Source organism: Apis cerana, linkage group LG12 (genome assembly GCF_029169275.1).
Source record: "Apis cerana isolate GH-2021 linkage group LG12, AcerK_1.0, whole genome shotgun sequence".
NCBI lineage: Eukaryota > Metazoa > Arthropoda > Insecta > Hymenoptera > Apidae > Apis > Apis cerana.
Genome location: NC_083863.1, coordinates 7,567,620 through 7,591,274, shown reverse-complemented (window position 1 = coordinate 7,591,274; position 23,655 = coordinate 7,567,620). Strand labels below are relative to the sequence as shown.

Below are 23,655 nucleotides of genomic sequence, written 5' to 3'. Positions count from 1 at the left end.
CTATCGCCCTTTCTCCGTCTCGGTCCACCCTTCTCTCTTCATCTCTTCTTCATCGTCCGCTATTGGAACACGCCTGCTGCACTCGTAGATGTCCATTAATCACGGACATAAGCAGGCGACTAATTGTTGGGTTTCAGGGAGAGAGGTACAGACAGAGTGGAATGGATAGAGAGGCATAAAATAACGTCCCTTTATCGAAGGCACGCACCCCTTACACACGATGGGTCCTTCGATTCATCCGGAGATCGGGAGGATCACGCTGTGAAAGTGATCGTGGATCGTGCGACGGGACGTGACTTGTCGATTTTCACAATCGTTTATTATTTCTTCCCGATCGTTCATCCCCGTCTCGTCGCTCGATGCTCTTAATATCTCGGAAGGTAGATATTTAGGGAAACTTGTAAATAACATTCTCTCGTTGATCGTTAGGAAATTACGCGTAAAGTGAAATTATAATTTGAAAGGGAAATGTTGAATTTAATCTTATAAATAAAAAGAGCGGAAGAGTAGAATGAATTTAGATTGGTGGAACAAAGGGAGGGGAAAAAAAACGAAGATGCGAAGATGAAAAGCACAGTTACCCGTCGATCAGTGGCGCAAATGGAGGAAAAAAACTTCCCATAAAATTGGGCGATGATTTGCGAAGCATTTAAAGGCAGAGGCATGGAAAAACCGACCACCCCATTCGAGAACAATTGCAGGAATGTCAGTGGAGAGAACGGACGCAAAGGTGCGATGTGTCTATAGGTACGAATCAACGGCGTAGGTCGCTTCTCCATAATCCATCATCGCATGCCTATTCGCGGAACGACGAGAGACGATCTGTCATCCACTTTCGTTTCGTTGCGTCAGTCCATTCTATTCGAAACATTTCGCTCCTTGCCATTTACTCCAACTTCGTCCTAGCATTTTTTTTTTCTTTTTTCTTATATATCTCCGAATTTGTTAATCCCCTCTTCTTTTTCGGATTTCCTCTTAGCAAACTTTAAGTCAGCAAACTTTTCTCGCACTCCCTTCTTCAATTCCGTTCAATTGTAATTTTACTTTCTATAAAATACGAGAAAATATAACGAAAAAAAATTTTGAATTGCAAATTTAATTCGTAGATGTAAGATTAATTTTACCTTCAACGCTAATACGATTTTTATATATATATATATATGTGTGTGTGTGTATACTTTTCTATGTATGCAAAACAAATGTGCAGACGTCTGGAAGGTAGGATCTATTTGTCGTTAGATGCGGGATAAATGTGCAACTGGCCTGATGCGCATCCATCACGATAGAAATCGGCCGCCGCTAATGATGTCGATTCGTTCTACTTCGGCCGCTGTAAGCATTCTTTGACTTCCTCGCACCGTTCGATCAACAGTTTCGCAAACGACTTGCCACCCTGCACCTGGTTCACCGAAATTCCGTCGCGATCTTTACCGTCGATCTTCGAATCGATTCGACTCTCAAACGCTTCTGGCAAATAAATAAATATTCATATCGAAATCGTGCATGACAATTCCTTTCTTCCATACGGGCATAAATTATTCCAAGAATCATCGAAGGGGACACTCATCGCATTTTCCATCGTAAACACGTTTAAGACGCTTTTAATTGAAACGCTGAACACAGGAATGAACATGGAGCGTGGCCAATATTAACTTCCACCTCTTAATAAAAGAGGATCGCGGATGAAGCGCGGAGAGGGGGAGGGAGAATGAGAAATTAAAAGGGCCGAAAGGCGAATCGTGGATCAACGAGTGGGAGCAACGAGGTGAAGATACTGGATCCTTTCTGGGCCAGAATATTAAAACGAAAACGAAACAGAAGTTCCGGTATATCTGGCGATGAGAATCGAAGCGGCAGGTTGGGTGACGGGTGAAAAAGGGAGAGGGATACGATACGGCAGATGGAGGCAGAGAAGCGAAGCGCGGATCGAGCCCCTCCCCTCCCACCCCGTGACAGAATGATAATAATCCCTTGAGCGTTTTCTTTCATTTCCCTTTATTATCATATTATTAAAAAAATCTCCGTGAAATGTTATTAAAATCGTTTAAACGTCGCGTGCCACGGGCCACCGCCATTGTCCTTCAATTTAATAATATTAAGCGCGAACTTTCTGCGAGGGGTTGAAAACGTGGGACGGGGCGGACACCCTCCGCCCGTGATTCCAGTCCGCACGGTGATCGTCGTAACGAACCGAGACCCGCCAACCCTCTTATTCCTTTTATTTTTTTGTTATCGACCATTACGCCATTTATCTTTCACCGGGGCGAGTGATCATCACGAAACACGCGGCGACGGTTTAAGGAACAACAAACGATGAATTTCAATCCTCCATCCAATTTATATTCGTTCTTGATTTTTCTTATCTCATCATCGTGCAAAGTTTATTAAGACTTAAACGCGATTCTCCAAAGCGGCAAATATCTTTTCCTTTTTTTCTTCTCTTCTCTTCGAATTAATCGTCGAGGCCCACCTTTCACGGTTTCGTACTTTGTATGGGATAAAGGAGCGATTCACGGAGAAACGCGGCAAGCATTACGGGTTAAAGAATGGGGATATTTTACGCTCGGTAAAACACAGTTCATTGGGCAAATCCACCCCTGTCCGTGCACAATAGACAGGGTGGTTACGTGCCCCCGAGTGTCAACCCGACCTCGTTTTCGTACGTGTGGTCTCCTTTCGATTCCTCTTCGCTACTTTTGTCGAGTAGAGCTCGAGAACTCGAAAAGGGTTACCACCTTTCGTGAACGCGTTTAATGCGTTTTATACTACCACCTAACGCATTATTTTACTCGATTTATCACGTTCCTCTGCGCGAAGCATAAAACGTATTCCACGTATCATATAAATAAAACTTAGATTGTTAGGTTATACCCACACGATCTTATTAACGATAAAGATTTGCGATTTGTATAATATCCAACTTCATTTCAATTCGATTTCAATTTTAAAATATTAAAATTCAACGTGCTCGAGGCACGCACCAGGGAGTACAATTATCGCTCGGTTCAATCCTGATCCAAGAAATTGGCACGTTTTGCCACGACGGTCAAGTTGTTTTCACCTAGGTCGGAAATTTCGGGCAATGGAGGGCGGGAAAAATGGTTGGATGGATGCCCGCGATCATTATCATTAACGCGGTCGACACGGGCGCGTAGAACTCGGCCCAGCGGAGCATAGATAAAGCTACAAAATATTAATCTCTTGTCGGGGCGAATGTATTTTTCAAAATTTCAACGTGGCCAGGTTCTATAATGCTCCAATAGTTAATGCGGGACCATTAGTCAAACGTCGGGTCTCGTGCACACGAAAAGAGAAATTTCGATTTTAAATCGCTACATTTATCATGCAAGCAGGCGCATATGACACCGTTCTGATTTTATTTTGTTTCTCTTTCTTCCCTCTCCCCCTCCGTTCCATCTCTATGCTCCAACCCCTTTTTTTCCTTTCTCCTCCCTGTCTCTCTTTCCCTCTCCTCTCTGTCCCCCTCTCCCTCTCTCCCTCCCTCCTTCCCTCTCTTTCTCTCTCTTTCTCTTTCTCTCTCTCTCGGGAACCGATACAACGTATGGGCTACTGGTTGCGAGTTGTTCCCTGTTTTTCGAAAAAACCGATCCGCTAATAACTTGTAACCATATTTTTTCCTTGGCCCGCGAAAAATGGATAGGCGAAAAAGAATTGTAACGCACGATTAATCGATGTGTCGAGTTTTTAAACGCGGCAATGAATATTTTTAATAATTGGAACTAATTATATAATTCGATCATTCCCTTTTTTCATCTTGCTAAAAGTAATTTTCCACTTTTTTCCCTGACAGACGTCGGAAAACTTGACAGACGTTTCAATTTAATTATGTACATATCGCATATTGCTGAAAGAGTTACAGATATGAAAGAAGATGAAATTAATATAAATTAAGAATTTAAAAACCAAATTAATAATGTTAATTAGTAAAAAAAAAAAAAAGAGAGAAAAAAAGAAAAGAAAAGAAAAGAGAAAAACTTGTATAAAAGTAACAAATGAAAAGAAGATTCTTTTAATTTTTCCATGCTAAAATCGTGTTTTCACAGTTTATAATTTCAACCGAAGCATGATCGATCCCCATAAAATAATAACGGATTAATATATACGAATGATCTTTGGGCCCATAAACAGTAATATATATATATAAATTTTGTAAAGCATCATCATACCTAATCTAAAACCCATACATGTCTCATAAAGTACGCTTCCATTCATCCTTCCTCGTAAACATGCTATCAGAAAATAATAAAAACGCCAAGGGAAATCGGTCTGATTCCACACAGGATCCATAACAGACCGGGGTCCGCTCGTAAATTTTGGACGGCGTTTTACTCTCCTATTTATTTCTCCTTTCCGAGAAATCGATCAGAGTATAGCACAGGTATCAAAATCGAATCGGTCTTGGGCGGACCACGTTGTATAAAACCAAAGATTTTTATACCATCAATGATAAGTTAGAAAATGATAGAAGCCGTTAACACGGGCTCATTATCGTCGAATCTCTTCATCTTAACTGAAATGAAATTATTGCCAATTAAATAAAACGAGAAAGAATTATTCGTGTATAAAAATTTGCTATCAATTTAATTACATTGAATATCAATATATTATTCGTTCGATTCAATATCCAGTAATAATACGATAATACGATAAATTGATTATTTTATACCTGAACAATATTAATTATCGAAGATAATTTGTTAAGTATACGTCTCCTTGGAAATTAAGCTTTGAATGCATCGTCGATTAAATTTTCCTTAAATGAAGATTAAACGTTCGTATGTATGAGCAACTCACAATATGCACGCCTTTGATCGCTTCTCCGCCACAATTACCTGTCAGCATAGGCAAACGCACGATATTCTGGTTGATCAATTAATTATGTACCTCTAGAATTTTAATAAAATTTCCAATTATCAAAGTTATCCTTGTCATTGTTTTGAATCTATCGAATTTTTCATATAACGTATTGATGACTATAAAATGAATGTATTTTGTTACTATTTGCATATATGCACGGGGTACCGACGCATAGAGCGATAAACAAATGTATAATGGTATGAATATTCATGATCGGTGAGAGATGGACAATCATGAAACATAAGAGCAATCTCGTTTAAGAGAAATTTCATTAATATATTTTTACATTAAAAATTGTAAAGAATTTTAAATATTGTTTCTATCTAAATTCTCTAAAATTTATCTTAATATATTTCAATCACTGGTAATGATTTGCCAATAAATAGTTTACTTATATGATATTTCAAAACATCATGATTGATGATGATTTAAAATATTAAATATTATATTTATGAGAATTAACGTTATATATAGAATTCTCTGTATTATTCATCCAAAAGAGATCTCTATAAAAAAATAACAATCAGGCCATTAAATTATAAGTTTCAATTATAAATAAAACATAATTCTTGCTCGATAGAATCAATTTTTTTTCGCAATAAATCTACAATAGATCGTGAGTATCCTAAAGAATCTTCACAGGTACAACACGATCGTGTCGAGAGATGCACGAAAAAAAAAGGGTTGATTTCACCCCAGGAAGATCCACGGATGGTAAACTGGGCGTAACCCCCAAAATCATCTTACAAGTGTGCGCAGAAATCGGCGCCAGGGGTTGAAAGAGAGAATAAGAGAAAACGAAAAAGAGAGAATGAGAACGGATAAAACGTGGCTGATTTATTTATCGAATCATAAATTACCGGGGTTACAATACGTGGCAGCATGCAAAAGCGCGCGCGTCTCTACGGCGTTCCTTTTCTCTCTGTTCCTCCCAAATGGTGGATCGAAAACGCAGTGAGGGACCGAGGGTGTAAACGTAACGCGTGTTTGCATTGCGTGCTCGACCGGAAACACGATTTATACGATGCAAATTAAATGTGTACGGTACACACACGCGCCTGGCTAGCTAACGTTCGTCCATACCAAAAATCCCTTACCAGAATCTATTGTTGTTATTCTTAATGTTTTCATTACCTGTTCCTTGCGACTCGCTTCTTAAATCGTATCCTTTCTGATTTGATTCAATTTGCACACGAAATGAGAATTTTATTTATGCTACTGATATTGAAGATGAAATTCCTTGCTATCTCAATCTCGTTATTTTCTCATCTCATTCCCATCATCGTCGAGCATAATATAAAAATTGATTATGGTATTCGTTTGAATTAAGAAGAATTGAATGTTTTTGCATTGATCTAGTATTTATAGGCGATTAAGAACTGAAACACTTACGTGGTCGGGTGTATAATTTCGAACCCTTTCTAAATCAGAATACTGAATAAACTGCGATCCATTTGAAACGCATGGATTCTTCACGGTTGCGTCCACATGTCCAGCAATTCGATACGCTGGATAAAATCACTATTATTCTCCATAGTCTGCAAACAATTATTCATTTTCCGCGTCAACAAAACGCTTTATTCTATAATCTTTATTCGTTATCATCTTATAAAGAACGAACCGTTTCATTAAAGTATTGTTATATAAAATTGTTATAAAATTTGAATTTTAAAATATTATTATCTATGAAATCGGTAATTAATGTATTATTATCGATTAAAAAAAAAAGAAAGAAAAGATTATTTTTATCTGCTTGTTTCGTGTTAAATAATCAATTTATAACATGTTACAAGAATAATATCTTATAATGTGACTTCTATGGATACCCTTCCCGGTTACCTAGCTATGTTGTGACAATGTTTAGGGAACATTTTGGGGTCTAACATTTGTGTATGCTCCCCTTTTTAGCCAGTTTTCATTGTACAACGAAAACGTATCGGCCATTGACAAATGGGAGATATTAATTTTAACGTACCAGAATTTCACATGACATCCACGTCATGGGATACTACCCTCGATTGTCGCGTTCATTCTCCCATGTTCCACTCAAAATTTGCTAGATATATCCAAATATCAATAAGTAACTAAATGTTAAATAAGTTCAGAAAATATCATAAACCATTCATTCTGCAATTAATAAGTTAAATATCTCAATTAAATAATTTCATCTTAGACAATTATCTATTATAATTATTTATTTACAAAAATTCAATATAATAAATAAAATAAATAATCATTAAAACATTAAAGTATTCAATCTTTTTCCATACCTCAAACTTAATTTATTTAATCATTACACGCTATGTATTAAGAAATAATTTAAAAAATCGAATTTTTGAATACATTTATGTGAATTTCAAGTGATCCCATTGTAATTGTTGTACTTGATCGCACAATATTTCTTCCTAGAATATAAAACATACTTAAAACCAAGCAAAGAGATAAGGCCGCAAAATGGCGAGGACGTATCAGACGGAAATACGTTCGAAAAGGTAGGGCGACATTGGGAATTGAAAAATAGTGCCTTGGGCCGCTGTCGTTCACAGTGATGGTTTCGTGACAGCCAATGTAACGCACGAATTAACGAAATAATTGATTTTCATACCGTTCAGAGTAAGCGGCGCGCGCAAAAGACTGAGCGAGCCGATCGTCGAACCGAGGAGATATTTTCTCGATTTCCTGACCGCAGGTGCATCCACGTTACTGTGTTGTGTATCAAAAAATTCCAGCCTTAGGCGAATTTTCTTTACATCGAGAAAATACTTGACTCGTTATTCGTGTAATTCTATACACTTTTACACTGTTATGTAAAAATTCTATTATACAATTATAAACAATTTTCTAAAAAAATCAGAAAAATATTTGATTTGTATTTAAATATTTATTCTAATTTAATAAGCAATTTCTTTCTTATTATTCCTTAAATCATTTTGATATTTCCAATTTGTACAATTATTATTTTTTACTTTTTAATCAATTCATCATCATCGTATGAATGAAATTACTTATTTATTAAAAGTGTTAAGTTAATTAAATTAAATGTCCAAATAAATGTATATCTGCTTATTGCAAGAAGACGAGGAATGTTTCTACTATCTGGCTAATAATTCGTCGAAGTAAAGTAAATCGGCGTGTCTTATAACGTTGATAGGTAGAGCGAAAGATTCGTAGCCAGCTGGATAATATAAGCGGGCGGGCGCGCTGCTATATGGATGAGGAATCGGTCGAAGAAAGAAAACGAAGGCGGAAAGAGAAAGAGAAGGAAAACGAGGAGAGAACAGATTTATATTTGAAATTAGATTAAGCTCCTGCGCTTGAAAGCTATATAAACGCCCCTCTAGCCGGCAGTCCCGCGTACATTCCGCGTTCCACAATCCACTAAGAGGAGAGACTCAATAAACCAACCACTCACTCTTTCTTCCTTCATCTTTTTCTCTTTCCTATTCTCTTCTTTCTTTTTTCTTTCTTTTTCTCTCATATCTTTGCTTTCGTTTCATACCCTGTACTTTCACAGAATCCAACTTCGTTCTTCCATTCTTTCTATCTTTATTTTTACCAATAAAACTATTCGACAAATACTCTTATTTCTTTTTCTTCCCCGTTTTGCAAAGTGTACGATCTTTCTCGTGTATTCGTATTTTCCATGGAAAAATAACCATTTTGTTGTTCTGCTTTGTCCGTTCACGAATTTGTATATATATCTCTATTATTTTTTATATAGATGCATGGAATCTTGAAACAGTGGATGATGATTTTGTTTTCTAACATTTTTATGATTTATTTTTCTTTTCTTCCTTTTCATTTAGTATTTTTATGCTTTTTATTCTATATATATATATATATATATATATTATTTTATATTATTTATATTATATGCTTTTAATTTAAATCCTTTTATCGTTTTTATAAAATGATTGATAATAAGATAAGATTTCTGATGAACTAAAGTTCTCATATTAATAATAATTTTTTCTTATAAATATTACATTATATCAAAGGAAATATTTTGTAAATTATGTTTTTAATGAATGAATTATAAAAAAGAAGTACAAACTATGAAGTAAAAATTGTCATGTATAAGTTATTTATAACTAATTTTGAGATAATAAAGTTAATTAATTTTGTATAATAACTTCACATAGGAGTTTGTAATGTACCTGGTCCCACGCCGTATCCATATCCTTGAGGTCCGAAATTTCGAACATAACATTCTAAATAGCGAAGATGATGTTAAAATATAAAATCTACAATAAGTTCTATTGACTAGAAGAAAAAACGAATAAATTTACAAAATTCGAAATTTACACTAACGTTTGCAATAAATTTCCCCACAATTTTCTTGATATGTTAACGGTTCCAAGGGTTTTCTACAGCAATAGCAGCTGAAGCATGTATTATGAAACGGCATACCGGATACAATCTTGAACGGTATTCAACGTTCACGTGTTTCAACGTGAATTAACAAAAAAACTATTGAATTTTAAAAATCAAAATTACCTGCATTTCAGCTTGATATACTTTTCGTCCACAGCGTTGACAATCAACTCCTCCACCCAAACATTCGCAACCAGATTTCGGTCGACAACATCCTGAGTCAATGACCATTGGTTCAGCCCTTTCGGTACTACAACATCTTCTGCTTCGATTTCGACATACTGGACTTTTTGATCTATATATATAGAAAAAAAAAGATTAATAATTAAAGTATAAAAAGTCAATATTAAAAATTCTTACCGACAGCAACATGCACGATTTCCACTTCCACAACAATTTCCACATTTTTGACCGCAATAGCAAATTATTTGTGGAGCGCATGGCTTTGGTGGGGAACAAGGTGAACATGGTCGGCAAGGTGTCGTGCAAAGTCTTGATGGATTCGGTAAACACGTTTGTCCAGGTTTTCCACAACCACCACGACATCCACCTCCGCAACATCCACCTCCTCCACAAGTTGAAGATTCTCCGATGCACGGTGGACGACATTTAATAATTGATTTTTTGCAAACTGGCCGATCACTTGACGATGAGCAACAACTACGTCTATCGGCACATGGTGTTGTTGCACAAGTCGCACAAGATGTCACAACGCGACAGGGTTCTGGCTCTCCTGAAATATAAAAATTAAAATTCCACCTAATATTTCTTCTTTATCCACGAATAATTTTAAACTAATATTTTCCAAAAATATAGTTTTTACTTTTACAAAGACAAGCAGTTTCAACTTTCACCGTTCCACATGGAAGTCTAACACGAGGTCCGCACGGTCCACCGCATCCTCCCCGCATTCGTTCATTATCATCAAGTTCGTTCGATGAATTCGGGCCACTTTGATGACCGTACGTCATAGCGTCTTCTTTCGACGATGCATCATCTTTCTCGTTCATTATTCTGTACGCGCGCGATTCTGAATTACCTTCGATGCAATGATCTTGTCCACGACTCTTCTCGATGTCATTGCATTTACTTAACGTGTCTTCTTCACCACAGTCCGACGCGCTTTTTTCAAAATGCATTCTGCCACTATCTTTGGTATAATTTACATTAATATTTTCGTATCCGCCGTCGTTTTTACCAACCGATTCGTCCGCTTGCCAAATGTCGAAAGAATTATTGTATTCCTTTTTATTATCATTATTGCAACAGGGCCTATGATGATCATCTTGCATTTTCGAGATACAATTCTGGTCGTTTCCGCGCATATCCCCGAAGACGACGTCGTAGAACGAGACTCGTCGTCGGGAAGGCAACGGATTGCGAGGCGGTGGTACCGGCGGATACGCAAATTTTCGTCTTGACGGAATAGTGACGCTATTGGCACTAAATTCGTATACGGGATCGTATTTGTTAATTTTATTATTCCAGTTGATAGATGTCACTTGAGTTTTATCTGTGCTGGAAATATCTACGCTTAGAAAGCCTTATTTTGTCGAATTGCCATTGCACTGGAGTTTTAAAATAAAAATATAAAATATATATAGAAATAAAATTAATGACACAACATGAAAATTAAACTATAACGGTAAAAAGATTTTAAACTACCGATATCTTACCGACGGATTCTGTTTCCGATGAAAAGTGGTAAATACAAATTCAACGTAAATGCTAGTCTAATATATCCAATTATTTTTGCGCTTACGGCTAAACATTTCTTCAGAAATAGTTTACAAAAATCTGGAAGAATAGGGATACAGAAAATTCAGAAAATTTTATATACCTTAACTGAGCCTCTGTAATGTTGACTTCATTATTACTAAACGAAGTCTTTGGCTCAAATTGATCTGTATCTTGTTTCTGCACTTCAAATCGACAATCTTTCGCGTTAGTGTTATTCTTCTGCCACTCCGGAGACAACGTACTATTTTAATAAGATATCATTAACAAGACGTTTTAAAATGAATGTTTTAATGTTTTGGCATTTATATATAGACGGTATAACCAAAAAAAAAATGAAAATATATATCGAGAATAAATTTAAACCTGCGAAACCTAGAATGTTGCCGATTGTACCACGTAGTTATTGCGGTAGGACTGGGTGGCGGATCACAAATTGTTGTCATCGAATTGACAATACCTAGATTTGCACACTCGTTTTCTATGAAATGTTTTTTTTCTTCGTCAAAACAAATATTTGTTTCCTCAACTTCACTTCCTCCACCACGAAGTCTATACTTGTCGGATTGATAATGTTGATTTCTGTTTAATGACGCGTTACCGATTGAGTTTTCTGCGTCGCAACAGTAACAATTTAATAATTCCTTGGAAAGTGTTAAAGTTGCAGACGAGTTTGGTATTGCTTTAATTGCATGATTCGCAGTAGATAAAAACAGACGAATATAACAATTCTTGCAAAATAATTCACTAAGATGTGTCACGACGTTACAGCTATTGAGTAATTTTCTACAGCTACCTATAAATTATAAATTCAAACAACTTTCATTTATAATTAAATAATGAAAAAAACATTACAGGGAAAAAAATAATGGATCAATCTTATAATAATAATTTACGATACTAACGACAAGAGAAACAAAACGTATGCCAAACTTTTCCAAGAGCTAATTTTTCCTCTGCGAAGTAAACCTCGCGATTACAACGTGGACAAACTCCAGGCATTTATTAAGAAAATTTGTATCTTGTTACATAAATAAATGATATATCATAAGAATTTTTATATGAATTAGTTAAAAATTTATTTTTTTTTAACGAAATTTTTCTGGTTACCTGTATGATATGTTTTAACATTTGTGAACGCTCGCAAAATAATCATGTAAAACAGTACATATTTCACACATACTTAGAACCAAAATTTGTAATAATAAATTTTTAATATAAAAACAATTTGTACAAATTCTCCAAAAAGTGTTTAAAAATGTCGAACATCAATGACTAATCAATGAAAAACAAAACATAATCACTTAAACATATAATATATATAATATATAATTATTAATGAATTATAATCTTTTTTATTATATTATTATATATATATATACATATATATATATATATATATATATATATATATATATATATATAATATTAATATATATATATTAATATATAATTTATAATATAATATAATTATATATATATATATTAAAAATATTTGATTTATTATGTAATAAAAATAAAAAAATATATAATTATTATTTTTAATAGTACTTAAAATATATACTTTTTTATTAATACATTTGCTAAATAGAGAAATTGTAATTCATATTATTTACATTGATAGATATACGAAAGTAGAAGTCAATGTGGCTGATCTATATGTAACGAACGTCAAGTCATAGTACAAGTGGCTCTCTGATTCAAAGAGGTTAAGAGAGCTGCTTAATAGAAATGGCAGCAATAAAGGGCCTGGGTAGAAATATCCCATATCTGAGACAACAATTTGCTGCCCTTTTGGGAAATACCAGCACCAGTGTGAAATTTATATGCATAGTAGTTTTGTTTTCTTATTGCCTTTCTTTTTCTACGGAGACGGTACGTCTGTTAAGTGTGACACCAGGTTATCTACTACCTCCAGTTTTTTGGATCTGGACAGCATTTACTTTTTGTTTTCTTGAAATACATTTTTGGGAAGTATGTGTGGATATCATTACAGTAGGACTTTGTGGTAAATTGATTGAACCTTTATGGGGTGCAATGGAAATGATGACTTTTTTTGCTATCGTTAATTTTGGCGTCGCTGTCCTGTCAGCTTTATTTTATTTATTTCTTTATATGTGCACCAATGATCCAGATTTATTATTTGATATACATATCCATGGATTAACTGGATATATTGCAGGTACATTTTTTATATAAAATAAATTTTTATTATCAATTATTTATCATCATTATATGCATATCACATAACAATGTATTTTATTATATATTTTACATTGTAAATATAATAAAATAAAATATTATAATATCATTAATCATATAAAATATATATAAATTAATTAGAGAAAAATTATAGGTGTTACAGTAGCTGTAAAACAAATAATGCCAGATCATATTTTAGTTAAAACACCAATTGGTAAAATTACAAATAGAAATATACCATTAATGGTTTGGATTATGGGAGTGATATTATGGCTTTTTGGATTATTAGAAGGCACTCATCCAACTATGTTTCTTAGTGGTTTATTAATATCATGGACTTATCTTAGATTCTATCAAAAACATAATAATGGTACACGTGGTGATATGGCTGATAATTTTACATTTGCAAGGTAAATTATATTTTATTGTTGTATGTGTGTGTGTGTGTGTGCGCGCGCGTGTGTGTGTGTGTGTGTTGAGACAAAATATTTATAATATTATAATGATCATGAATTTGATTATAGTTTCTTTCCAAATGTCTTACAACCACCAATAGCAGTTGTAAGTAATACAATACATGGTTTTTTTGTACGAGTTGGAATTTGTAGAAAAGTGGTTAGAAGATTTGATATGTCCAATGCTCCACCTGGTCTCATTATAAATCTTCCTGGTATTGATCCACATGATAGCGAAAGAAGAAGGTTTGATTTTTTTTTTAATTATTTACTTAAAAAATACATATACAATATAAAATAAGCAAATTTTAATTTAAAGATTACTTTTTAAATAATATTTTAAATTATACTTAATAATAATTTGCAGGCAAATAGCATTAAAAGCTTTAAGTGAAAGATTGAGTAAGGATCATACAAAACCATGGCAACAAGAAAGAACTAAAAAACATTCTCCAGTACCTCCTGCAGTTTCAATCCCAATTCCTGATACCACTACACCTAAACCACTTGCATCTCCTCTCATTCCTCAAGTTAGTGTTAACATACATAATCATGCTTCTACTAATACGTGATCACATCAAATAGACTGATTTCAAATTCATGTATAAATATATTAAAAAACTTTTAAAAAAAATGTTAACAATTTGCAACAATATTGATAATGTGGCAATATTTAATAAAATAATAATTTTTTTAACATATAAGCTAAATATTATTATGAAACTATTTTAAAATCTAATAGAAAAGAAAATATAAAAAAATACTTCTAAATTTTTATTATCAAATCACAAAAAAAATTCATTTGTTAATAATTTTTGATAAATTTAAAAAATAAAAAATAAATATATAAAATGTGCCTTGGCATTTATAGCTTTTAATTAACTTTCAATTTCAAATATATTTTTAAATTTATAAATATGAAATTAATCTTTTTTTTTTGTACTATTAAATTAGCATATGATATGATAAATTAATTTATCTATATTATAATGCCATATTATCGATTGTGCATGTAATCTTTAAAAGATTCTTAAACAGAAAAAATATAGGATTTTACTAGTTTGTGATGATATTTTCCAAGAAAATCGTGTTCTTTGTTACTAAGAATTATAAACTCTATTTATGTAATTCAATACTGTCAGTGAATGATAAATAATTTAAATTTTTTTAACAAACATGTTAAAAGTCTTGAAATATTGTATAACTGCAGCATTGTTCCGTCTTTAATTAATATTCAGTGATAACTGAATGATAAAAATTATTAATAACAATGAATAAAAGTAGACTGGCTTCCAGTATAATATTGTAAAATAATTTTATTAGAAACAGATTTAAATTTGGAAAAGATTACTTCATTAGCATGTTTTAAAAAATATTTTATACAATCAAAGAATTACAATTAAACATGTATAGTGTAAAATGTTAATGTATAATATACATACATGTTGAAATCAGATAACAATTGTGAAATACAAACATTTTCAACTTATTTTAAAATCATATTTTAACAAAAATCTTAATATGAAGTATATTTTACTTTTTGTATCAAAAAAGATTTTTTTTAAAAAAATATGTATTGCATTATATCTATAATTTTTAGAATAATTATTTCACAAGAAATAATTTCAATATATTTTTTTCATATTATTTTAAAAAAGATATATTTTTATATCTGTACCTAAGTACATAATATAAATTTATCAAAGATTTGATTTATTATCTAAATTATAAAATTTTTAATATTCATAATTACTTTTACACATAAATTTATATTATTTGTTATATTATTTTATCATGTTATATTAATTTATTTTATTAATGTTATCAAATATAATTAAAAACTAATTAATATAATTCCAGTTGCATTTTAGGTACAGATATTCATTTAATTAAAGTACATGATCTTCATTATATGTTTAATTTATATTTTGTTCATACATAGCATTCTTTTTTATATTATATTAAAAAAAATCAACTGTTGTGCCACAAACATGTTGCGATTTTTTTTGTCATCTATTAATATTTTTAAGCAATTGTTAAATATTGATTATTATAATTTAAACATAATAATTTAAAAATATATACATGAAAAGATAAATGGAAAGTAGTTCGTATAAATATATATATATAAATATATATTTATATATATATAGCAATATGGATAATATTTGATATAATAATAGGTTGTAAATATAAGAATTGATGTAAAACGTGAAGGGAACAAGACACCATAATGATGCGGTAATTATACATAGATAAATACATGAATATGTGCGTGATGGACTAAGATTAAAAACTATTTTCATGTATGATTCAAAACTGTCTTTTAAGAATGTATGTTATTCATATTTTGGCCTTCCACTTAAAAATATACTTATAATAAATTTTTAAGTACTCTTAATATACAATTTTTAGTCTGTCTCAATTAATATTTATTATTATAAATATGATTAGATTTAAAAAGCGAAAGGCCAGAATTGAGTGTATGAATAAATGAATCTTTGTTAATTTCATTAAATACATTATAAAAATATAATGTACTAATTACACATTATATATGTACATGTTATATATAATCAGTTTTGTACATATGTTAAAATCGTTATAGTCTGTACAATATTAAATTTTACTAAAAAAATATATATTTCGTATTTTCCTATTCCGTATATAGGATAAAATTATAAAAATTAACATTGAATTATGCAATATGTAATAGAAATACTTATTTAAAATTTTAATATTCTATTATTTAATTTATATTAATTTGTTACATGTATATAAATAATAAGTATATATCATTTTCATATTATATAAGATTGTTTTATTCTTTGTCACAAATTTTTCCAAAATTTAAAATAAGTTTTATTTCTTTTTTTTAGCTTATTGTAAAATTAAAAAAATGGGAAATAAATAAATTTACACATGATTGAAATAATTTTATTTCTATAAGATTATATAATTTTCGTCAATTGAATGTTGTGATTACATATCTTTGAAAAGTATAAAATATTTCCTAATGATACATTATATTTAAAAAATTGATATTTACAATCATATTTAATTATCATTGCTTCCATAATAATTTTATCACAATTTATATTATACAATTCTCCACAATACATTTTTTCTTTATCTATAAAATTGTTGTTGATGTTGTGACCATTGAGTTTGAGGTGGTGGAGCTTGTTGTTGTGGAGGTGGAGGACCATATGATGGATCTTGTATATATCCTGTTGGAGATGGCCTTATCGAAGTTGGTGTTGAAGATACATATTGCTGTTGTTGTGGTGGTGGTGGTGGCACATAAGATACTTGGGCAGGATGCTGAGGTTGTGGATAATATTGTTGTGTTTGAGAAACAGGAGGTGGTACATTATATCCTCCATAATTAACTTGTGGAGGTGGAGGAGGATAATAATGATGACTCTGTTGGGTATGTATATCATGTGTTGTTATAGCTGTATCTTGAATAGGTACAGTTATAAGATTTGTTCTTAATGGAGCATTATTTGGCGGTGGAGGTGCAGAATTTTGATTATAATTTTGCATTGATAGTAATGCTTGTGGTCTATGTTGTTGTCTATGTTCCACTGGTGCTTGATTGACCATTGAATTTACTCTAGGATCATTTCCCATTATTGGTTGAACCATATGAGATTGTACTGATTTTATACGAGTATTTTGCATAGCAACTGATGAAACTTTTGTTAATTGAGATTCTATTTCTGATTTAGAATGCACATATTGTGGAGGATCCACTTGCATGCCTTGAACTTGTGGTGGAGCTGATATATGTCTATGATTTATGTGGGCCTATAAACAATATATTTCAATATTTTTCAATGAACAAAATATTTAAAAATAAAAAAAAATTACCTGCAAATCTCTTTGACTAAGATATGTTCTTCTACAACCTGCATTTCCATATCTTGTTCCACCATGTGTGCACATAAATACAGTACCTAAACCTGTTTGTTCTACCCTAGAAACTTTTTCCATACAACGAGGACAAACTTTATCTTCTCTTTTAGCACAAGATAAACAAAAAACATGTTTGCAAGGTATCTGAAACACATAAAAATATCTGATATTTATAAATGATATTTATTAAACTAAGAAATAATAATAATCACAGCAACAAATCATTCATTTTATAATAATTTATTCTATTTTAAGCATTAAAAATTTACTAAATTGGATTTTATGACAAATATATAATTTATGATGAATACATGATTTGTTTTAATATCATATACATAAAAAAAACTCTTACCATGCGTCCATAAATAAGAATTGGTTTTAAACACTTGTCACAACAATGTATCATAGGATTCAATACTTTCTCTCCAATGAGATTTACTCTATGATCCCATCTTAAACGTAACATTGGTTCTGGAGGACCTCTATTAATGGTTGTAAAAGTTGGGGCTTCTAATTGTGATATATCAGCTTCCAAATCAAACTGTTGTTCCAAAGGAAGCTGTTGAGTTGATGGAGCTTCATGTTCTTCTAGTTCCGTACCAGTTGTTTCCACAGGAGGTTCTTCTACTTGTTGAGGATTATCTTCTTCATCACTTTCAATGACCTAAATATATATATATACATTTGAAATATGTAAGTATATATAACTTATAATCAAATATAAATATTAAGAAAATAAATTATATAATAAAAAATTTTTAATTTTTTAAATTATTTAAATTCACCTTTACTTGTTTTTTGGATCTACCTCTAGTTCTTCCTCGTGTTCTGCCACGAGCTCTACCACGAGTTCTACCTCTCATTCTCTTACCACTATCTTCTTCCATTATTAAAGTTATATTTTATTATCTGAAATGAAAAATGAAAGTTTAATAATTTTCATTTGCATTAAATTGAAAATAAAAGTATTGTTAAAATATAAAATAAAAAAAAAATTAAAATATAAGTAATACTTGAAAAGTTATTTATTATTTTAAAAATTAAATAAGTAAAATTATTTTAATTTTAAATTTTAATTTTTATATTTCAATATTTATATTGAGACTGACGCTTATCTAATGATATAGGTTATATTTCTAAATAATATAATTTAATATTTTATATTTAAACTCATATTTATAACAAAAATATTTGTTAAAATAAACAACGTACTAGAAAATGAAGTGCTCACATTCAATAATTAAAATATTAAACTTTTTTATTATTGAATGATTTAATGTTCTACCTTAAATCACACCTAATCACTTCATATTTAAAATGAAGAAATAAGTTATTATAATGTTCATTGTAGTAATCCATATGACGTATTAGATAAAATAATAGATATTGTTGTTACCTTGGAGACGATTTACTTTATGCAAAATGCAAGATCGTATATCGAAATTAAATCTCCTATATCTTTTATTTTATCTATATCTATCTTTTTTTATTTACAATATTAATCAATATTGACTATATTAATCTCATAATTTTTCATTTTCTTTAAATTATTCTAAATAATATAAAAATATGTAAAAAATATATTATTAAAAAGAAATTATTATACTATGTATAATAATACTATGTATTAATAATTGAAGATAACTTCAAGGTGATTCAATGAAGGGAGTAGTTCTGAAACCGAACACTATATCTAACTCAAGTGTTTTCAACATAGTATTTCGTAATATTTTTAATTTTAAAAAATGTCTTGTTGTTCAGGAGATGATGATGATGAACAACGACATAATCCAACACATGTACGAGGATGTACAGATATTTTTTGGCTTTGTTGTTTTATTATATTTTGGTTTCTTATGGTAATTAAATTTCTTAGTAAAAAAAAATGTATTTTAAAATTATATGTACATAATATAAAAAATATTAATTGTTATAATAATATTAAATGTTATTTATTAGGGAATTATATATAATATAATAAAATATAAATTTCATTAATATAGATATTATTATTTACAGATTTTAATAGCAGCTTTTGCTCTTGTTTATGGTAATCCTTTACGACTCATAAATGGATATGATAGCTTTGGAAATACTTGTGGTATGAAAAATAATCCAAAATTTGGTAGTATGGAATTGTCTGGACAAGATACTAGTGATAAACCGTAAGTATTAACATTAAAATTATTATTTTTTATAAATAATGTATTTCTATAAACATATTATAAACTTTCATCAACTTAATTTTAGATATTTATTTTTTCTGGATGTACATAATGTCACACAATCTTTAAAAATTTGTGTCAAAAAATGTCCAGATCGAACTATGACAACAATGAATGATATATGCAAATTTTATAAGGAAACAGGATCTCAACTTTGTCATGATAAACCAGGAAATAATTTAAGTGCTTGTAATGGAAATATAAAAAATATAACAGGTTCTTGCCCTGAATTAGTTTATAATAGTATACCAGTTCTTAATCGTTGTATTCCTAAAGCTATTAAAGATGTAGGAGTAATTGCTAATTTATATGGATTTATCAATTCATGGGATATTATTGAACAAATTTTAGGAGATTTATATAAAACATGGAAAGAAATATTATCATTGTCCTTTTTAGCTTTTGGTATGATTTATCATATTATTGCTAATTTAATATCTTTTAATTCTATTTTATTAATTTTATTTAAGCATTTAAATGAAATATTTAATTTCAGTTTTATCTCTTTTTATGATTGCTATATTTCATTTATTAGCACATATTGTAACATGGATTGTGATGATTCTTGTCACTATAACAACTATAGGTAAATTATTAAAATATAAAATAGTAAAAATATAATTCAATAAAATTGATTTATATATTGATTTTACAGGTGGAAGTATATTATTATGGTGGACATATATAGAAATTAAAAAAACTTTAGATAAAACTGATCCAAATCAACTTTTAGAGGAATCTGTTAGAAATGAAAGAGCATTTCTTGCTTTTTCTATTATTGCAACAATAGTAACTGTAAATTACTATTAGTAACTTTAAATTATTATGATTAACTATTATTTTTATGAATTATTAAAAATTTTGTTTCAAAACTTTTTATGTATTTCAGATTATTTTATTATTGCTTCTAAGTATAATACGTAAACGTATTGAATTTATGACAGCATTATTTAAAGAAAGTGCTAAATGTTTAGCAGAATTACCAGGTTTATTGTTTCAACCTTTATTAACATTTATTGCTTTGATATTATTTTTTACATTTTGGATAACTGTAGTTCTTTGTCTTGCAACAGCTAGTAAGTGTTCTAATTTTTTATGCAATTTCAAATTAGAATTAATATTTATAAAAAAAAATTAATATTTAAAAAATTGTAGATTATCCTGGCACAAGATCTGTACAGATGTATAAAAATCATATATTTGATCCTTTAAATTTGAGTTTAATTGGAGAAAAAAATACATTTATTGAAAAGAAGAGACTTGATTTTTCCCTTGATTCATTTAAAAGTAAGTTTATATTAATATACATAATGTATTCTTTTTTTAATTTAGTATTTGTTACTACTTTGAAGTGTTTTAGCTTTTACACTTGTGGAATATGTGGACCCAACTTGGATAAAATATATGTGGTGGGTATATATCATAGGTTTAATATGGACATCTGAATTCATTATTTCTTGCCAAGATATGGTGATATCAGGAGCTGTCGCTCATTGGTATTTTAGGTATTTTAATATTATAAGAATTATTTTATATATATCTATGTAACACATACAATTTTATTAAAATTATATTTGATATTTCAGAGGAAAAGATGCTAGTGCATCTCCTGTATGTGCTGCTATGGGAAATTTAATTAGTTATCACTTAGGTTCTGTAGCTTGTGGTTCATTTTTAATAACACTTTTTAAATTACCTCGTTTGATTTTGACATATCTTCATGCTAAGTAATTAATTTTAATATTACAAATATATATTATTTATAAAATTATATTTTTTCCAATATAATTTATAATATAAATATTTCACAGATTTGAGAAAAATAAAGAAACATCTCCTTGTGCACAGTGTGGTTTAAAATGTTGCATATGTTGTTTTTATTGTTTAGAAAAATTTATTCGATATATGAACCATAATGCATATACTGTTGTTGCTATTGAAGGAACACACTTTTGTAATGCAGCTAGAATTGTATGTTATAATTTCAATCTTATTTTATCTATTGTATATTTATAAAATAATAGTATTAAAAATAATAAATTATATTTTTAAATTTTTAGGCATTTACAGCTCTTATTAATAATGCTTTACAAATAGCAGTAATTAATGGAGTAGGTGATTTTATTTTATTTCTTGGTAAATGTTTTGTTATGGCTGCAACTGGTAGTATTGGATTATTATTTATGAAACAAGATCCTAGATTACATTTTTATGCAGCTCCAATATTTATTGTCTGTGTGTTTGCATTTTTTATTGCTCATTGTATCATTTCCCTTTATGAGGTATATTATATTTTATAATTATTATTATATAATATATATATATATATATATATATATATATATATATAAATAAATTATATATAAATTGTTTTTTTATTTTATGCTTAATTGCTTTCATGATTTATTCTAGACTGTGATAGATACATTGTTTCTTTGTATCTGTGAAGATAAGAATTTAAATGGTGAAAATGGAAAATGGCGTCAATCAGCTTTAGCACAAATTGGATCTAATACAACTGCTAATGGTCAACAAGCACACGAATTAGTACCAATGAATACATAAGTAATATTAAAAATACTAAAACAATATTTGTTTATACATATTTTATTATAATGGTATTTATTATACCATATAATTTGAAAACTAAATTTTTCTTTTCTAAATAATTTTTATATAGCTTTAAATCATTTATAAAATTATGATTATCATATACATATGCTTATGAATGAATTATTAAATAATTATTTTTAAATCGAATCAAATTAAATGATGATAACATTTTTTATATATCTAACAACTACTGCCGTTTGTACAAAATATCCTTTTTTTTTGTAATATACTTTTTAATAATTTTTTCATTTTAATATAATTTTAAAAAATGTATAAACATAATTTTATTTTTAGTATTTCTATAACATATTACTTATAAATTATAAAGAATATTTTATAATATTACAAAAATTATTAATGAATACTTTTTTTTTATTTTTATGGTACTTAATAATATAAGAAAAACAAGTCATGCATTTTTTTAGATCTTTAGAATAACATATATTTTTTTAAAAAAATATTTATTATATCAATAACGCTGAGTATTTACATTCGTCTTTTTCAAAAAAGATACATATTTTTTTATTTTTAGAATTAATATTATATTATAAATATAAAATATACAATTTTCTATACAATGAAAACAATGAATAATAAAACTAAAGATCTAAAAATTGAAGATTTATAAATATTATTGTTTAATAAAGTCGAGAGAATTAAAAAAATTAAAAGATTACAAAATTATGATATTGATTAAACTTGCAAAATATTATATATAATTAAATTATCTAAGCGTTATATTTGAATATAAAATAAATATTATTGTTCACATAATTCTTAATTAAAATATAAATCTGAATTTGAAATTTAATATTACATAATAAATACTAAATTTTTTATATTATTAAACTTTTTAACATAAAATATTTTATGAAATATATTTTAATGTAACTAAATCAAGTACAAATATGTATCGGCATAATTTATAATATTATAAAGACTTATAAATAATTTTAAATATAATATTTTTTTATATTAAAAATTAAAATATATTATATTTTGAAATGATGAGTGTTTTCAATTGAATATGCATATTTCTAAATCCAATCTCCTTTATAATCATTCGCTAAGAAGAATAAGGGAAGTAAATAGTGAGAGATAAAGATAGATTAAAAATTAAGAATTTATCTAAAAAAAAGAATTAGAATTTCATTTTCGGAGTATCGCAAATAAAGAAAAGAAAAATATGGAAAAAATAAAAATAAATAAATTTAATAATTATATTTATATTTTATATAAATCTACTTTAT

General features: G+C 29.2%; 4 protein-coding genes and 1 long non-coding RNA gene across 8 annotated transcripts; 3 read left to right on the top strand and 2 right to left on the bottom strand.

Moving 5' to 3' along the window:
• Positions 1-8,880: 8,880 nt before the first annotated feature.
• LOC107998912 (uncharacterized) lies at positions 8,881-11,991 on the bottom strand. Its single transcript, XM_028667305.2, has 8 exons — positions 11,895-11,991; positions 11,356-11,785; positions 11,093-11,233; positions 10,076-10,770; positions 9,613-9,985; positions 9,376-9,547; positions 9,190-9,298; positions 8,881-9,089 (listed from the first exon to the last, which is right to left on the bottom strand). The coding sequence occupies exons 1-8, from the start codon at positions 11,989-11,991 to the stop codon at positions 9,013-9,015; spliced, it is 2,094 nt and encodes a 697-aa protein (XP_028523106.1). The 3' UTR covers positions 8,881-9,012.
• On the top strand, positions 11,629-12,055 carry LOC133667083 (uncharacterized). Its single transcript, XR_009832229.1, has 2 exons — positions 11,629-11,767; positions 11,847-12,055. It is a non-coding gene; the product is annotated as an uncharacterized LOC133667083 (long non-coding RNA).
• A 578-nt stretch (positions 12,056-12,633) lies between these two features.
• LOC107998901 (transmembrane protein 115) lies at positions 12,634-16,572 on the top strand. The gene is made up of 4 exons (XM_017058429.3): positions 12,634-13,171; positions 13,346-13,601; positions 13,716-13,892; positions 14,014-16,572. The coding sequence occupies exons 1-4, from the start codon at positions 12,721-12,723 to the stop codon at positions 14,216-14,218; spliced, it is 1,089 nt and encodes a 362-aa protein (XP_016913918.1). The 5' UTR covers positions 12,634-12,720; the 3' UTR covers positions 14,219-16,572.
• On the bottom strand, positions 16,568-19,101 carry LOC107998892 (E3 ubiquitin-protein ligase Hakai). Of its 4 annotated transcripts, none has more exons than XM_017058418.3 (5): positions 18,964-19,101; positions 18,353-18,476; positions 17,920-18,231; positions 17,523-17,711; positions 16,568-17,459 (listed from the first exon to the last, which is right to left on the bottom strand). In XM_017058418.3, exons 2-5 carry the CDS (start codon positions 18,452-18,454, stop codon positions 16,776-16,778), a joined length of 1,287 nt encoding a protein of 428 aa, XP_016913907.1. In that variant the 5' UTR covers positions 18,455-18,476; positions 18,964-19,101; the 3' UTR covers positions 16,568-16,775. The 4 variants fall into 4 exon arrangements, with proteins under 4 accessions (XP_016913907.1, XP_016913906.1, XP_016913905.1 ...); XM_017058417.3 differs by having other exon boundaries at positions 18,853-19,001; XM_017058416.3 differs by lacking the exon at positions 18,964-19,101 and adding an exon at positions 18,780-18,930.
• A 184-nt stretch (positions 19,102-19,285) lies between these two features.
• On the top strand, positions 19,286-23,410 carry LOC107998895 (choline transporter-like 1). The gene is made up of 12 exons (XM_017058422.3): positions 19,286-19,426; positions 19,587-19,732; positions 19,818-20,197; positions 20,289-20,378; positions 20,448-20,587; positions 20,682-20,868; positions 20,948-21,079; positions 21,153-21,297; positions 21,379-21,519; positions 21,604-21,763; positions 21,853-22,074; positions 22,205-23,410. Exons 1-12 carry the CDS (start codon positions 19,313-19,315, stop codon positions 22,355-22,357), a joined length of 2,010 nt encoding a protein of 669 aa, XP_016913911.1. The 5' UTR covers positions 19,286-19,312; the 3' UTR covers positions 22,358-23,410.
• The last annotated feature ends 245 nt before the right edge of the window (positions 23,411-23,655 follow it).

Bases quoted from the DNA above. Each gene is read 5' to 3' on its own strand.
- LOC107998901 (XM_017058429.3), top strand. From the start codon at position 12,721: ATGGCAGCAATAAAGGGCCTGGGTAGAAATATCCCATATCTGAGACAA. The intron at 13,172-13,345 runs GTACATTTTTTA...GAAAAATTATAG, and splicing joins ATTAACTGGATATATTGCAG to GTGTTACAGTAGCTGTAAAA. The intron at 13,602-13,715 runs GTAAATTATATT...ATTTGATTATAG, and splicing joins GATAATTTTACATTTGCAAG to TTTCTTTCCAAATGTCTTAC.
- LOC107998895 (XM_017058422.3), top strand. From the start codon at position 19,313: ATGTCTTGTTGTTCAGGAGATGATGATGATGAACAACGACATAATCCA. The intron at 19,733-19,817 runs GTAAGTATTAAC...ACTTAATTTTAG, and splicing joins CAAGATACTAGTGATAAACC to ATATTTATTTTTTCTGGATG. The intron at 21,080-21,152 runs GTAAGTTTATAT...GAAGTGTTTTAG, and splicing joins TTCCCTTGATTCATTTAAAA to CTTTTACACTTGTGGAATAT.
- LOC107998912 (XM_028667305.2), bottom strand. From the start codon at position 11,991: ATGCCTGGAGTTTGTCCACGTTGTAATCGCGAGGTTTACTTCGCAGAG. The intron at 9,986-10,075 runs GTAAAAACTATA...TTTATATTTCAG, and splicing joins AACTGCTTGTCTTTGTAAAA to GAGAGCCAGAACCCTGTCGC. The intron at 9,299-9,375 runs GTAATTTTGATT...ATACCGTTCAAG, and splicing joins TATATCAAGCTGAAATGCAG to ATTGTATCCGGTATGCCGTT.
- LOC107998892 (XM_017058418.3), bottom strand. From the start codon at position 18,454: ATGGAAGAAGATAGTGGTAAGAGAATGAGAGGTAGAACTCGTGGTAGA. The intron at 18,232-18,352 runs GTGAATTTAAAT...ATATATATTTAG, and splicing joins GATCCAAAAAACAAGTAAAG to GTCATTGAAAGTGATGAAGA. The intron at 17,712-17,919 runs GTAAGAGTTTTT...TATGTGTTTCAG, and splicing joins TTCTTATTTATGGACGCATG to ATACCTTGCAAACATGTTTT.